This window comes from Astyanax mexicanus, unplaced genomic scaffold (genome assembly GCF_023375975.1).
Source record: "Astyanax mexicanus isolate ESR-SI-001 unplaced genomic scaffold, AstMex3_surface scaffold_36, whole genome shotgun sequence".
In the NCBI taxonomy this organism is placed as follows: domain Eukaryota; kingdom Metazoa; phylum Chordata; class Actinopteri; order Characiformes; family Acestrorhamphidae; genus Astyanax; species Astyanax mexicanus.
In genome coordinates this window covers 2877907-2895693 of record NW_026040046.1, presented here as the reverse complement: position 1 = coordinate 2895693, position 17787 = coordinate 2877907, and the positions used below count along the sequence as shown (strand labels likewise).

Here is a 17787-nt window from a genome sequence, read left to right as displayed (position 1 = left end):
CAAGTTGAGTTGAATCACCAACAGCCATCACTTGTCTTTCTTGATCCTCTCACTTGAAAGTGTTGTAGGAGCTGAAAAAGAAATGGAAAAAGCGGCAGTATCTTGTGGAAGACACAGAAAAGTGCTTACACAATGTGTTGTTTTTATTTAAACACTGTTAAATGTGCCACACTGTCCCTACCTTTATGAGCCCTGGCTTCTGTGTGAGGGGCGCTAATCGCAGTTTTCTTCACTGTGAGTCTGGCCCCCAGACCTAAAACTTCTGGATCTGTTCACAGCTCTCATCACAGAATCGCTCGTTTCTTGACCTTATTTTAAGTAGCACAATTTAACAGTGTAGATGTTTCTACATTTACTGATCAAACATTCACAGACCCATTGCTGGAAGGAAGAATGCTTCTGTTTTAAACTGTCCTTCTGTGTCCTGTCAGGGTCACCCCCCTTGACCCCCCCCAGGCTATTCATCCACCTGGACAAGGGTCAGAGCGCTCAACCCCTGCAGCCATAAAACAATAAAAATGCTTGTGAACCACTAGTCAGATTTAGTCTTTCAACCCCCCTTCAGATGGCAATCAGTGAACAAACGGTGTTGTAACCTGTATTTGCCTAAGACCCGTGGGACCCTGGGTAAGACTTGGTTCTAAGACCCATGAGTGTAAATATATCAACTGAAATCTGACCTAGTGTATAAAACATTAAAGATGTTTGCTTAAAGACATACAAATTACTGATCAAACAGATCAGCATAAAACATTTAAAATAATCTTAGCCATTGAGACTAGATTCTAGGATAAAAACCTCCAATACATACTTTAGCATTTAAACTAAATATATATATATATATATTAGTGGAAAACATTCACTCATACATTTAAGAAACTCATTGTAACAAGTTACATTTCTAAATTTAGGCAAATTAATCTTATTTTCAAGTAAGATTTTTTTTTCATACCAAGCATTGTAACAGTAAGACTATAATGTTTATTTTAGGAACTATTACCCTAATCAGGTTTACTTAGATTATTAATCTTATTTTAAGTAATTAATTTATTTTTATCCTTTATCAAGATTTAAGCTTTAAAACTGTGTTTTTTGCTTATTTTAAATCTTACCTTAAGGATTTTGTTAATTTACTTATTTTAAGAATCTTACTAAAATACATTTGCTTACTTCTTGGCAGATCATTTATTTATATCCCATATATGTCCTAATTTACATATATTTTTTCTAATTCTTGCCAAATGTTTCTTTTTTTTTTCAATGTAGTGAACAGTTTTTTTTTTTTGTAGATAAAAACATTTAAACTAAATACGCAGTTTCTATGAGAACAGTTAACCTTATTTGTCCCATCCTGGACATTTAATCTAATTGCATATAAAACAAACAGAATGTCTAAATGTGAATAATACTCCATTGATTTAGAAAATATAACACTCTAAATTGCAGATCTGTGTCTAATGATTATCAGTTAGCTGGCCAGACTAACTGATAAGCATTCCTGTGAAATTTCTCTGAAGAGAACTCACAGATGTTAAAACAGATAACTGCCACCCTGTAGCTCAGAATTGGCTATAGGAACTCAATTTAGTCCTAATAATAGATTCAATAGTGGTGTGTCATTAGGGTTAGCATGTTAAAGTTATATTTAGAGTATTTGCACATTTATCATGCTGTTTTGCCTATATACAATCGGCTAATACAGTTCTCTCACTGAAAATATTAATCCACACTTTTCTGTTAGTCAGACAAGTGGACTTTTAGATCTTAAACTTTTTTTTTTTTTTTTTTTTCCTCCATTTCTTCCATTCTCGTAAAACCACTCTACCACCGATGTTGGGTTTTTGGTTTTGTGATTTTACTCTGATGGAAAAACGACACTTTGTGGGAAGATGTACAAAAGTGTCTTCATCACATGCTTTCTGAGACTTTCTTAGCTTAGCTGTTCTTGTTCTGTAATTAACAGACTTAGGATTTGACTCCCTGCGCACAGAAATCAACCTTTTGTCCGATTTGATCACAGGCTGCTTGTTGCTTGTCACCTTTTTAGCAGAACTACAACTAGTATGTTGACTGTTGGTTTGCACAGTCTCAGAATTTTCCTGTCTGTCTAGGGGGACTTTAGACCCCTCCCTTTCTTCATTCTGTGAGACACCTTCCTTTGTTCTCTCAGAATGAGGTAAAAGCAGTTGTTCTTGCTTTTCGAACACATCCAACTTACTCTGAAGGAGATTTAGAGATTTTTGTGTTTCTCTGCAAATTTCCTGAGCAGTTTTAAAAGCTGTTTCATAATCAGAACATTCTTGTTCTAATTGTCTGATGCGTTCTTGTTTCTCTGCCATTAACAAAGAATGCCATTGTCTAAAAACTAACAGACAACCTTCTAAATCCTCTTTTTGAACACATTTCCCCAACACTACAAAGCACTGGTCTTGAGTCCATTCTGATTCAGGTCTGATGTTAAACTTTTTGCATAACTTTGCTTTTTTCTTTGAGCAGAGTTTATCTATAATCTGATTTAAATCTCCCTCAAATGCATCTCTGTTTGCATACTTAGAAGGCATCGATTCAACAGATTTAGATTTCTTGATGGAAAACCAGGAGAATATTCCTGTGTGACTCATTTTTTGTTTTGTTTTTAAGGATCCTACACTTACAGAAAAAAGGAAACATAAAAATCGGAACGACCAGATAGAAAAATGATTTCTTATCTGATATAACTAAACAGAAAACCGCAGTACTGCTTAGAATGTCCCTGGACAGACAATTTTGAGAAACGCTCGTCCACGTTTAACTCCGGAAATAGAAACGCCGCCTATTTCCAAGGCAGAACTCAACTAAACAAACTGGTTTTACCTCAAAACTCTGGTAATGGACGCGGCCAATTACCTTAATAGCAACCACCAGATTAAAAAACGTAATTTTTAACCGGTATAACTAAAGACAGGACGCGGCCCCTTTAGGATGTTACTAATAGAGTTAGAGTACACTTTTGAATAAACAGACCGAATCCGGTGAGAACGCCTAAAGCCTAGCTAGGACTTTTTTGGACATACACACATAAAACAAATATACTAATTTGAAGCTTCTAGCAGTAACAAACAGACATCTCTCAGTTCAGAGAGGATAACAGTTACTATTTTGAAGCTTCTAGCAGTACCAAACAGACATCTCTCAGTTCAGAGAGGATAACAGTTACTATTTTGAAGCTTCTAACAGTGACAAACAGAGATCTCTCAATTTCTTATTTTTCTTCTCACTCACTGAACCAGCAGTGGTGATTAGGTACCATATTTTGCTTAGTTGTTGAATATTTTTTTATTCCTTTACTTTTACTTTTATGAATTTCTGACTTATTCATAAGACAATTCTAGGTGTGCTTTTGTCTTAGGCTTTTTCTTTTCTTTCTCTGCTAATGGTGTGTGGTGGTCATACTCACCAAATACATTCTTGGTGGAGAATTGGAAGTGGCTCTGATCTGCCTCACAGACGTCTCTGGCAGCAGATCAGCAGAGTTCTTCACACTTCCAGCAGCAGCAGACACCTCTAGCAGCAGAAGGATCAGGAGGAGGGGTGGACTTCACTCCCCTGGCTTGGCTTGACTTGGATTGGAGATCTCCCTTCTTGCTTCAGCAGAGTTCTTCAGTTCTCTTGAAGTTGCACCACAGTTCTTCTGATCAGTGTCACATCAATTCACCAAATTGTGAATTGAATTCAGTGATTTAACTGATCCTGTTCGTGACGCCAAATTGTTGTATTCTTTTCTTGGTGCTTACTTCTGTCTTCTTAACCACACATTTAGATTTCTCTAAATGGGTCAGTGAAGCAGTGAAGAGAACACTAGATCTTCTTGACGTCTGCTGACGTCTGCTGTTCAACAACGTACCAGTTCTTGTAGTGTTGGATTGCAGAAGAAAGGAGTCTCAGAGATCGTTATTGCAGGAAGATTGTAGCTTTATTCGGATAGTTGTTTAAAGCATGGACACTGAGACAAGCATGGTCCAGCCTTAGTACAGCCTTACGGCTGTCCAGCAGCTCTCCCAGCCAGCTCACCTCCAACACCAACGCCGTCTCTCTCTCTAACTCATTCACACACATTGGCTAAATAGTGTTTAGACATGGGGGAGGTGTACCAGAAACAAAGGACCTTCAACCATCAGTCCCAAAAACAGATGTCTTGCTCTGTTAAGGAGTTTTGACCTTTGCCCCATGCTCCTAACCATAGGTTATTATTACCCAGCTTGACACCTGGCACCGCTATGTCTGGTCTAAAGATTGCTTACAGGGTAAACTGACATGCTTACACTGGTAAACTAACACAAGAACTAATTAACAATGATTAAAAAATTATATTCATTACATCAGCATCAACCTGTGGGCTGTGGACATCCAGTACGGGAAGGCAGTAGTCTGTAGTGGACTGGTAGCAGAACTTTAAGTCATAAAAGTGTGGAAAGAAATGATTTAGTGTAAGTATAAATCGAGAGATTGTGTGCAAATTATAAGTATTATATCAGCAATAATAAATATTGTAGCTTTTCCTTGGCTCGCGTATTAATATTTGCCTTTCTGGTTCTCACAATCTTACTTTGCAATAAAACCTGAGTTCTCTGGCTGAGAACCCCTTATTAATAACCTCCAAGCTGACCGCAATTGGGGGACAGCAGACGAAATTACACCATCCTCCTTCCACATTACTAATTATTGTTATTATTACTAATAAACACATATTGTACAATATTGAGGGTGATGCAGCCTTCATTTCAGCACAATGGAACAGATTTATAGATTATGTTAAGGTGTGAGTAGTAAGTTGATGGTATTTATGTTTGTCACAGTTGTTTGGTAATTTTGTCTGTATTTATACGGAGCGGTACCGCTAGAAATCATGCAGACATTAGTTCAGTGTACTCAATAGGCATATTCAAATCCACAGATGCCACAGGCACGTGCTGTAGTCACTGCTGTCCATAGTGCTTGATGTTTAAACCTAGTACAACAGGAAAAACATGCACTTATTTCTAAGGTAAGTGTTGCCGCTGTGAATAGTGGTAACATGAAAAACAAAAATGCACATTTTTAACTAAACAACCAACAGAACACAGGTAAGAACCAGACTAATCACCATATCAAACCACAGCAGCTCGGCCGCACATTACCACAGATACAGTAGTTACAGCAATGTCTCAGTCTGGACATTTCACCTTGTGGTAAAGTTTGAGAAATTTGTAAATGTAACGTAACTAATGCTCTTGTTGCTAACTAAAATCAAATCCTCACCACAATGCCTCCGAATCATGTAGAAAGTCTTCTTTGGACAGTAGAGACAGTTACTCCAACAAAATCAGGATAAACTCTTTTTATTTCCCTTGATTTTAGAAGAGGTCTGATGGAGTCCAATCCTCAACAGATCAGGTCGGGAGAAACTGGTTGACCTACTTATTAATGGACACATTAGAAAATCTTTAACTCTGTTTGTCTATTTGGATTCTTCTTTATAGTATTAACTCCTTTTTAGCTTCATAATAACTATATAACACCTAAATATGGACTAACATTTATAAATATAAATAAACATAAAGGGTGATTACAGGTTTTGAACAGTAGTGTAGACTTGCATTTCTGAAATATTCTGTAAATCTTTATATTCTCACCCACTCTTTTCACACAGTCAATGCAGATGACCCACCGATGGCTGTAGTTCGTAAGTTTGTGCATCTGCTGGACCACAGTGACCAGGACTTCCAGGAGGAGCTAGAACTGATGCGTCTGAGAGAGGAAGTGATCACAAACATCCGCTCCAACCAGCAGCTGGAGAACGACCTTAACCTGATGGACATCAAGATCGGTCTGCTAGTGAAGAACAAGATCACCCTGCAGGAAGTGGTGTCCCACAGCAAGAAGCTGACCAAGAAGAACAAGGGCGAGCTGTCCAACCTCATGATGATGAACAAGCAGAAGGGAGGACTGAAGGCTCTCAGCAAGGAAAAGAGAGAGAAGCTGGAGGCCTACCAGTACCTCTTCTACCTGCTGCAGGTCTGTTAATGCTTCTCAGTAAATTCATTGCTAATAGAATCAATAGAGGAAGAGAGGTGTCTCTTCATAATTCACTTTCACACTAGCATTTCGTTCCAGAACATTTGCTCAGCAGGTTCAGTTTGGTGGTCCAGAGTACTGAGCTGTGGTCCTCCAAATATGGTCTTGGTTTTTCTGGGGTTCTGGTGTGGTTCTGCTGCAGGAAGATATCCGAAATGCGAAAAAGAGTTGCAGTCATTTCACATTTTATTTTTGAGTGCTCTAAAACAATGAGTCTCAGGGCATTTTCACACTAGCATTATTTGGTCTGGTTAAAACAGACTCTGGTTGGTTTGTACCCTTAGTGCTGTTCGATTAAGCAGGTGTGAAACCAGTGAAGATCTGGTGCAGATCAAAAGAACCTAGTGGACCATGATCAGAACATGATCCAGTCTCAATCCAACCCAGCTATCAAATATACTCCATTTATTTGAGCCAAACTGCTAATTAGGTGCAGCTTAATCTGATATATTAGCCAAATAATACTAATTACCATAGCTTCGACCAAACACTGTCTTTCCTTATTAAATAAATGTTTTTGTTATTTAGTAAATAATAACTTCAAATGATCCAGAATGCAGCAGCACGTCTGGTCTTCAACCAGCCAAAACGGGCACATGTCACCCCGCTGCTCATTGAGCTCCATTGGCTACCAGTTGATGCTCGCATCAAATTCAAAACTCTTACAATCGCCTACAAGCTGATGACTGAACAGCTCCTTCCTACCTGTACTGATCACTCCTGAAGACTTACGCTACCTCCCGGCCGCTGCACTCCTCCAATGAACGTCGCCTCGCTTTACCAAACAAACATTCACACAAAGCAATCCAGACTGTTCTCATACAGAGTTCCCCAATGGTGGAACAAACTTCCTTCTACTACCAGATCAGGAGAATCTCTCACTATCTTTAATAAACTCCTGAAGACAGAGCTCTTCAAAGAGCACTTACTCTCTTAACACCTCTAACTAACTACCTTCCACTACCAGATCAGGAGAATCTCTCACTATCTTTAATAAACTCCTGAAGACAGAGCTCTTCAAAGAGCACTTACTCTCCTAACACCTCTAACTAACTACCTTCTACTACCAGATCAGGAGAATCTCTCACTATCTTTAATAAACTCCTGAAGACAGAGCTCTTCAAAGAGCACTTCCTCTAACACCTCTAACTAACTACCTTCTACTACCAGATCAGGAGAATCTCTCACTATCTTTAATAAACTCCTGAAGACTGAGCTCTTCAAAGAACACCTACTCTCCTAACACCTCTAACTAACTACCTTCTACTACCAGATCAGGAGAATCTCTCACTATCTTTAATAATAAACTCCTGAAGACAGAGCTCTTCAAAGAGTACTTACTCTCCTAACACCTCTAACACACTAACTACTCCTAACCTCATTTCCTTCTTCCCCTCCTTCACTCCTCTATCCCATTATTTCCCCTTGCCCTCCTTCAGGCCCTGTCTAAAGATGTTTTACCTTTAAACTTCTATTACTTTTGTACTTCACTATTGTAAGTCGCTTTGAACAAAAGCATCTGCCAAATATAATAAAATGTAATGTAATGTAACTTGCTCAAGGATTCAAGGATTCAAGGAGATTTTATTGTCATTCGCATCTTATGTGGTACATGAGGTGGAACGAAATTGTGATCTCACGATCCAGTTTACACCCAGGAGCTGTTATTAAATAGATATATAGATAAAAGTACAATAAAGGAATACAATAAAAATAGAATATACAAAATAGTTAAAGATAAATACCCCAATGAAATAAATAGAAAGAGTAGACAGGTTGCAACAACAAGTCCAGAGTGCAAATGTGCTATAGCAGCATGAAATGAATTAGAGCAGTAGAAAATAAAGTGTCTCAGTGCGGGTAAAGTGACCGTGTTTGTGCAGTAATTGTCCTTGTGTGTCAGTGCAGTGTGTTGTTAAGTGGAGTTTAAGAGTCTTACAGCTTCCGGAATGAAGCTGTTTCTCAGTCTGGTTGTTTTGCACTTGATGCTCCGCAGCCTCCGTCCTGAGGGAAGCGGGACAAAAAGTGCATGTGCTGGGTGGGTGAGATCCTTCCTGATGCAGGTGGCCCTCTTCCTGCATCTGGAGGTGTAGATGTCCATGGTGCTGGGGAAGCTGACTCCAACAATCCTCTGTGCAGCCTTCACCACCCTCTGCAGTGCTTTCCTGTCTGCAGCAGAGCAGCTTCCATGCCACACGTTGATGCTGGAGCACACGACGCTATCCACCACACATCTGTAGAAGGAGGTGAGGACTACGCTCCGAGTCCAGCTCGTCTCAGCCTCCTGAGGAAGTAGAGCCGCTGATGTGCCTTCCTGACCAGAGTGGAGGTGTTGTTGCTCCAGGTGAGGTTGCTGCTCAGGTGCACCCCTAAGTACCTGTAGCTGTCGACCACTTCCACCGCAGATCCTCCAATGTGCAGGGGGAGGTGGGCATGCTGGCCTCTTCTGAAGTCCACAATCATCTCCTTCGTCTTCTTTACGTTGATGCAGAGGTTGTTCTCTCTGCACCAACCCTCCAGGTGTTCCACCTACTGCCTGTAGCTGGACTCATCTCTGTTTGTGATGCATCCAACCACTACTGTGTCGTCTGCAAACTTCACAATATGACAGCCTGGATGGAGAGGTGAGCAGTCATATGTGAGCAGTGTGAACAGGAGGGGCCTCAGCACACAGCCCTGAGGGGAGCCAGTGCTGAGGATTATAGTGGGGGAGGAGATGTTGTGAATTCTCACAGACTGCGGCCTGTTGGTCAGGAAGTCTAGGACCCAGTTGCACAGCGAAGAGCTCAGTCCTAGTGAGGAGAGTTTATTTATCAGGGTCTGTGGAATCATGGTGTTGAAAGCGGATGTGAAGTCCACAAAGAGCATACGGACGTAGGAATCCTTCTGCTCCAGGTGGGTGAGGGCAGTGTGGACCACGGAGGAGATGGCATCCTCTGTGGATCGGTTCTTCCTGTATGCATACTGGTGTGGATCCACAGTGACGTTGATGGTGGCTTTGATGTGGGTCTGAACCAGTCTTTCAAAGCACTTTGTGACTATCGGAGCCACTGGCCGGTAGTCATTCAGACCTGTCACTGCGGAGCTCTTGGGGACTGGGATGATGGTGGCGGTCTTCAGGCAAGTGGGGACTATGTGATCAACTCCACATATAGTTAGTAGGCAAGCCTAAGAAGGGAAATCACTGTTGTAGAGACCAGTCTTGCTCAACTTACGGTTCTGTACCTATATATATATATATATATATATATATATATATATATATATATATATATATATATATATATATATATACACTGCTCAAAAAAATAAAGGGAACACTCAAATAACACAATATAACTCCAAGTAAATCAAACTTCTGTGAAATTAAACTGTCCACTTAGGAAGCAACGCTGATTGACAATCAATTTCACCTGCTGTTGTGCAAATGGAATAGACAACAGGTGGAAATTATTGGCAATTAGCAAGACACACTCAATAAAGGAGTGGTTCTGCAGGTGGGGACCACAGACCACTTCTCAGAACCTATGCTGTCTGGCTGATGTTTTGGTCAGTTTTGAATGTTGGTGGTGCTTTCACACTCGTGGTAGCATGAGACGGACTCTACAACCCACACAAGTGGCTCAGGTAGTGCAGCTCATCCAGGATGGCACATCAATGCGAGCTGTGGCAAGAAGGTTTGCTGTGTCTGTCAGCGTAGTGTCCAGAGGCTGGAGGCGCTACCAGGGGACAGGCCAGTACACCAGGAGACGTGGAGGAGGCCGTAGGAGGGCAACAACCCAGCAGCAGGACCGCTACCTCCGCCTTTGTGCAAGAAGGAACAGGAGGAGCACTGCCAGAGCCCTGCAAAATGACCTCCAGCAGGCCACAAATGTGCATGTGTCTGCACAAACGGTTAGAAACCAACTCCATGAGGATGGTATGAGGGCCCGACGTCCACAGATGGGGGTTGTGCTCACAGCCCAACACCGTGCAGGACGCTTGGCATTTGCCAGAGAACACCAGGATTGGCAAATTCGCCACTGGCGCCTTGTGCTCTTCACAGATGAAAGCAGGTTCACACTGAGCACATGACAGACGTGACAGAGTCTGGAGACGCCGTGGAGAGCGGTCTGCTGCCTGCAACATCCTTCAGCATGACCGGTTTGGCAGTGGGTCAGTAATGGTGTGGGGTGGCATTTCTTTGGAGGGCCGCACAGCCCTCCATGTGCTCACCAGAGGTAGCCTGACTGCCATTAGGTACCGAGATGAGATCCTCAGACCCCTTGTGAGACCATATGCTGGTGCGGTTGGCCCTGGGTTCCTCCTAATGCAGGACAATGCTAGACCTCATGTGGCTGGAGTGTGTCAGCAGTTCCTGCAAGATGAAGGCATTGAAGCTATGGACTGGCCCGCCCGTTCCCCAGACCTGAATCCGATTGAGCACATCTGGGACATCATGTCTCGCTCCATCCACCAACGTCACGTTGCACCACAGACTGTCCAGGAGTTGGCGGATGCTTTAGTCCAGGTCTGGGAGGAGATCCCTCAGGAGACCATCCGCCACCTCATCAGGAGCATGCCCAGGCGTTGTAGGGAGGTCATACAGGCACGTGGAGGCCACACACAATACTGAGCCTCATTTTGACTTGTTTTAAGGACATTACATTAAAGTTGGATCAGCCTGTAGTGTGTTTTTTCACTTTAATTTTGTGTGTGGCTCCAAATCCAGGCCTCCATTGGTTAATAAATTTGATTTCCATTGATGATTTTTGTGTGATTTTGTTGTCATTCAACTTTGTACAGAACAAAGTATTCAATGAGAATATTTCATTCATTCAGATCTAGGATGTGTTATTTGAGTGTTCCCTTTATTTTTTTGAGCAGTGTATATATAAATATAAAATTCTGTCTTCTCCTCAGACTAATCCCACCTACCTGGCCAAGCTGATCTTCCAGATGCCCCAGAACAAATCCACCAAGTTCATGGACTCTGTGATTTTCACCTTATACAACTACGCCTCCAACCAGCGGGAGGAGTATCTGCTGCTCAAACTCTTCAAAACCGCTCTGCAGGAGGAAATAAAGTAAGATCCAGCTAACGGGTAAACTTGTTCCACCCGTAGATCAGGACACCTTTCCTGATAACGAATGATCTTAGTGATTTAGAACACCAATTTTGTACCCGTTTCCCAAAAGTCTTCTTAGTTAGGAAATAATGCTGAGTACTTCTTTGTTGACTCTGCCTCAGCACCCATTTATGTGTTTTCTTATTATTACACTACAAAAGTACTATTAGGAAAGTTTAATAACTTTTAACAGTAAATAACTGATAAAAACAAAAAGCATAAACATTTTACACTTACAATTCCTACCTATCACATATCAAGCCAAAAAATCCTTTAATCAAGATTAATTATTAGTTTTATGTAAATTAAATTATTTAATTTCATTTTTTCATATGAAGAAAGATGAGTTGCTGTGGATTGGTTATGTTTGTCTTGTTTGAACAGATCAAAAGTGGACCAGATCCAGGAGATCGTAACTGGAAACCCCACAGTAATAAAGATGGTGGTGAGCTTCAACAGAGGAGCTCGGGGTCAGAACGCCCTGCGGCAGATTCTCTCTCCGGTCGTTAAGGAAATCATGGACGACAAGACGCTGAACATCAAAACTGACCCAGTGGACATTTATAAGAGCTGGGTTAATCAGATGGAGTCTCAAACAGGAGAAGCCAGGTTAGAGTTATTTATTTATTTATTGTTGTTATTGGCATATTAAATACAGAAAACACACAAGAAAAAGAGAGAGAAAAATGGTAGAGGAAAAGGAAAAAATAAATAAATAAATATAGTCATTATTCTATAAGCACATTCATTTGTTCAAAAAAACAAAAGGTAAAAGATTCATAAAAATTAAACAAATCATTCATAGTATGATATCATTATTAGCTGACTAATCCATAGAGTCCATATTGTCACATTCCAGATACTAGTGCTGGGCGATTTTTACGAATAATTTGGTTAATTTAAATGACAGTTTTAATGCGATTTTCACGCAGCCCCTGCCTGTTCCAGCTGGTCTGTATCAGGACTGATTGAGCAGTCAGCTGTACCGCCATAAAGACTCACTTAGCCCTCACTCAGAGAGAGAGAGAGACTCTACAGATGAGAGGAAAGTTGAGGCAGAAAAGACCCTTAAAAGACTAAAAATCACAAGTTAATTGACCAGAGCCCCACTGGGCAGTGGAGTTATGTTTTGAGTTGTTTTTGGGTGTTGGTGGAGGTCATTTAGCACAACGTCTGCAAATCGGGGCTGTACGAAGTCACTTTCACCTTTACGCAGGACTGTAAGCTGTCGTTTGTGAGGCGTGAGCGGTGTTTGTTTTTAACGTAGTTCATGGTGGAGAATAGCTGCTCACGTACATATATGGATCGGAAGTTCGACAGGACTCCAAATGCAGATTTCTTCATTTTTATATAGGTGTCTGGGATGGCATTCCATGTTTCAAACACGAGTTTGTCAGATCTTGGAAGGTTCTCAGTATCGCTCCATCTGTGATTCTGAACAAGAGTGACCTTCTGACAGGATCTTCAGGATCCTCTGTCAAGCGTTTGAATTAAGACACCCACATGTCTTTTTCAGCTGTCAGCCAGCTCCAGCTCCAGCTCCAGATCCAGATCAGGTTGACTTACACCTGCAAATGCAGTCACGTTTAACAGGGATGGATCGATGGTCAGGGGAGTGATGGGGAAGGACAGTGGTTTTTTTTTTTTTTTCACAGAATTGTTCCCAAACGATGCCTGCATTGTGGTGATTGCAGACTGCAAATACTCTGAATTTATAATCTTTGTAAACTTGTTTGAAGTCCCTTAAAGAGGGAAAGTGAGACAGTTTGCCTCTCTCTAAATCTCTGGCTAAAACTGTCCGTTTGCGCTCAAACGCAAACACCTCCTCCAGCATGTGTAGCGCTGTGCTTCCTCTCCCCTGGAGAGTTGTGTTCAGCGTGTTCAGGTTCTCTCTCATGTCCACCATGAAGTGCAGCTTTTCCAGCCACTCTGGCTGTTCCAGCTCAGGAAGGTGAGCCCTTTGCTGCTCATGAACCTTTACCTCTTCCAAACATGAAGCAAAACGTTTCAGAACCTCTCCTCTGCACAGCCACTGGACTCTGTTATGCAGCAGGAGATCTGAGTACAAGTTCTCCACCTCATCCAGTAATAAACAGAACTGACGGTGATTTAAACCTTTTGCCATTATTTTATTGATAATTTGAATGACAACATTCATAACCTATTTCCTGAGACTCGTCTGTTAAGTACATGTTTAATTGTTGCTTTTAATACTGTAAAGACTTGTAATGTACCTTTTGAATACAGTGATACCAATAATCTACTGGCAGTCTTCCAGGCTACCAGTATTAATCTGTTCGACTTGAGCCATGGCACAACTCCACTACTTGTTCGGTCAGGCTAGAATGCAGAAAAGCAGAACGGAAATGGAAAAAGGATAAGCTACAGGTATCCTATGAAGTACTTGGCAGTGAAATAAAATTTTTTTCCACCATTGTCAAAAAGAAAAGGCATTAGCTTCATGCACTGTTTAAGACCATCAATTCTGCTCTGAACATTAAAAAACCTGCATGTCTCAAATCCTCTGTAAACATTTTCACAGTTTTTCACTAAGAAAATCACTAATTTAAGGTCTGCTATTAAATGTCCCTCCTTTACTCCCCATATTTTAGTGACTACTGTCTTTGAGAAGTTTGGGCCTGCACCTTCTAGCCTGGCAATTGAAAGCAAGTTCTGGCCTTTTAGATATCTCAGATTTTTCAGATGAAGCTCAATCAAACATTTATATTTATAAAAACATATTTATATTTTTTAAATCAAATCAATTTTATTTGTATTGTGCTTTTTACAACTGGTGATGTTTCTGCTTTACAGAAACATGATTACAGGACAAAGAATCAGGCAAAACATTAAACATAGAAAATACAGAATACAGAACCCCCAGTGAGCGCGGAGGCAAGGAAAAACTCCCTCAGTGCAGTATAGCAGCACCACTAATGGAAGCAGTTAGAGTTGATGTAAGCTTGGATGTAATCTGTAGCGGAGAGTAAGATGGATGATGAGCAGCTGATCTGTGGTGGGTGATGGATGGAGAAGAGCTGACTTCAGAAACTTCCATCAGTCTGGCTCTACAGGAGACACGACAGTCTGAGGGTCCAACATCCATCAGTATGGGGTCAGACAGGTGGGCAGTCAGTAACTCGGAGGAAGGCAGAGAGATGGAATTAGTTTTGACTGGATTTATGTAAAACGGAGAATATAAAACATTATCAGAGTGTGATTATCTAATGACTCCGGCAGAACTGAATAAAACAGCCTAACTAAAGGCAGAGAGCCAGAAGGTAACATAGACACGGAGGCTCCCTGAAGCATCCACCCACTCCACCTTCCACAAACCTGAGTGACCGTGTGCAGTGGTAGAACAACAGCACCAGCATCTCAGTTTACCCACAATTCCCTCTGTCCATGAACCCCTTAATCTACAGCCTTATCTAAAGGGAAAAACATTAATTACCAAAAGCTAAACTAAACAAGTAAGTTTTCAGTCTAGACTTAGATTGTCCCGGACATATGTATTTACATACATATTGTATGTATGTAAATATTTACAATAAGTTCTAAATAATTTATTGTAAATTCAGAATTATTTGTATCAGATAAACTTTTTTTGCATCAGAGGCATGACATCAAAGATTTGTCACTAATGTTGGGTCAAACATTTATGCAACGAAATGATTCTTTGCTAGTTGGCAGTTAATAAATTGAATGAACAGATATGATTGTTTTAATATGGGACTGCACCTTTGTCTTGTACAGCAAACTGCCTTATGACGTCACACCAGAGCAAGCGATGAGCCACGAGGAGGTTCGCAACCGGCTAGAGGCATCTATCAAGAACATGCGCACCGTTACCGACAAGTTCCTGTCGGCCATCGTTGTTTCTGTTGACAAAATCCCGTGAGTAGCTACATCTGAGCTGCACCCTGGTCTTGATGTTATGTGTTTGTTAGTATTTATTCAGATTTAATGTCAATGATGGTGTGAAGGTTTGTGTTAAACAAGTTTATTTAAACCGTCACAATATACTGCTTTTCTACAGTACCACAGTATGTTACGGTTATATCGTGGTACATATTGTATCACTTTCGTCCCTAAATACACAGCTCAGAAGTGTGTTTTTGTGTGTAAGTGATATGTGTCTGCACTGTTTGTGTCAGCGTATAATGTATGGAAATGAGCATTACTGTGTTCGTATTTGAATAGTCAAATGCAGGCCGGTTATATGAGCCACATCTTTGTTCAGGCTGTGGGAGGAGCCCTCAGTGCTGCTGACAAACTGTCTGACTGTGTTCATCCACAGGTACGGGATGCGTTTCATAGCCAAAGTGCTGAAGGACACACTTCATGAGAAGTTTCCTGATGCCACGGAGGATGAGCTTTTGAAGGTTTGTGGTCAGAGGCATCGTATGAATCGTTGTGGACTCTGCTTTGCTTTATACAAACTTAAATTTACATTCTCATATGTCTTTGGATGTTTATATATTTCTATACAACATACACCACTGTGCTTTTTGCATTCAAACAACGCTCTGAAACGCACACCTTTCCAAGTGTAATTCTTTTCAGTTGTGATGCACACTGAGCACAGACCTCCTCTGTGTGTGCTATTTTGTTGTATTGCACAAGTTCTCCTTTAAAAAAACCCAGCATCTGTTTTTGATATATCTGTTTTTAATAGTTTACATGCAAAGATCAGTGGTACTCCTGGAGAAAATAATTATATATATATATCTGCTCACAACACCAGGCAGAACATAGAGAGCCACTGATATTCTATTTAAACCTGATAGTTTGCTAAGAATACACATACCGTTACACCCCCTAATACCCACGTAACCCCAGTGTTGTGATCTAGATCAGGATGCCAGGTTTTTACCAAAACACAGCTCTATTATTGGAGGGAATCCTTTATTCTTTATATCAGGGGTCGGCAACTAGTTTTGGCCACGGGACAGATATTTTCCAAGCCGTTACGTGGCGGGCTGTTTTTGAAAATGAAACCGATAAACCCAAGAAGAAAGGAAAAACGAGAACGGACAGAAACTAAAGAGCATGACAGAGAGAGACAGGGGAGGCATGTAAACTAAAGTTCACCAGAGAAAGTTTTTATTTTATTATTTTTTCATTATAGTTCAAACAACCTCAACATCTGGTCAGTGGGCCGCCTATTGCCGACCCACGTTTTATATTATTTCTACTGCTGAGGACCATCTTACTCCTCTCAATGCTGCCTCTGTATCTGTATCTCTCTCTCTCTTCTACTTCTATTTCTACTTCCCTCTTTCCCCTTCTGTGTCTGTCTCTTGCTTTCTCTTCCCATCCTACCCTCTATTCCCATCTCTCTCTCTCTCTCTCTCTCTCTCTCTTACTCTCTCTATCTCTCTTACTCTATCTCTCTCTCTTTCTCTCTCTCTTTCTCTTACTCTATCTCTCTTACTCTCTCTCTCTCTCTTTCTCTCTCTTACTCTCTCTATCTCTCTTACTCTATCTCTCTCTCTCTTTCTCTCTCTCTTTCTCTTACTCTATCTCTCTTACTCTCTCTCTCTCTCTTTCTCTCTCTCTCTCTCTCTCAAAATTCAGTTAGCTTTATTGACATGATAAAATTAAATTTGTATTGTCAAAGCATTTCAGATAAATAGTACAGACATATATGGGTACAACAACATACAAATATAGAAGCGCATATATATACACATATATACACATATATACACATATATACATATCTATACACATATATAGACATACAATCTGATTTTAAAAAATGCAAAGGAAGAGAAAAAAAATTATCACACTAAAATATGCATATTAAAAAAATCTAATTTGTATAAGAGTAAAATAATGATATATAAATTGTAAGAAGTGTGCATGTGTGTGTGCATGTGTGTGTGTGCATGTGTGTGCATGTGTGTGTGTGCATGTGTGTGTGCATGTGTGTGTGTGCATGTGCGTGCGTGTGCGTGCGTGTGTGTGCGTCTGTGTGTGTGTGTGTGTATGCATGTGTGTGCGCGCATGCGTGTGTGCATGTGTGTGCGTGCGTGTGTGTGTGCGCGCGTGAGTGTGTGCGCGTGAGTGTGTGTATGCGTGTGCGCGTGTGTATGCGTTCGTGTGTGTGCGTCTGTGTGTGTGTGTATGCATGTGTGTGCGCGCATGCGTGTGTGCATGTCTGTTCGTGTGCGTGCGTGTGTGTGTATGTGTGTGCGTGCGTGCGTGTGTGCGCGTGCGTGTGCGCGTGTGTGTGCGTGTGTGTGTGTGTGTGCGTGTGCGCGTGTGTGTGTGCGCGCGTGTGTGTGCGCGTGTGTGTGCGTGCGTGTGTGTGTGCGTGCGTGTGTGTGCGTGTGCGCGCGCGTGTGCGTGTGCGCGCGCGTGTGTGTGTGTGCGCGCGTGTGTGTGCGTGCGTGTGTGTGTGTGTGTGTGTGCGCAGGGTTTGGGAGTGTGTGAGACTCCTATAGGTAACTGGCTGCAGTGGGGGCTGATGGTCCCTCTCCTAACAGAACAGGCGGTTTCTCGCTGTCGCTCAGGGCTCTAAAATCACTCAGAACATTTTCAACTGCAGCTCTGTCTCCTCCTCCCCTGTCCCGCAGTG

The 17787-nt window shown here is 41.4% G+C and overlaps 1 protein-coding gene across 1 annotated transcript in view; it reads left to right on the top strand.

Annotated features, from left to right (window-relative positions):
* Nucleotides 1-17787, top strand: part of iqgap1 (IQ motif containing GTPase activating protein 1) — a gene marked incomplete at its 5' end in the record, with an annotated part of 82803 nt that overhangs the window by 39154 nt on the left and 25862 nt on the right. The window contains 5 exon segments of the mRNA XM_049473262.1: nt 5669-6033; nt 10996-11159; nt 11586-11810; nt 14958-15098; nt 15502-15586. Coding sequence (XP_049329219.1) covers nt 5669-6033; nt 10996-11159; nt 11586-11810; nt 14958-15098; nt 15502-15586 — 980 coding nt within the window.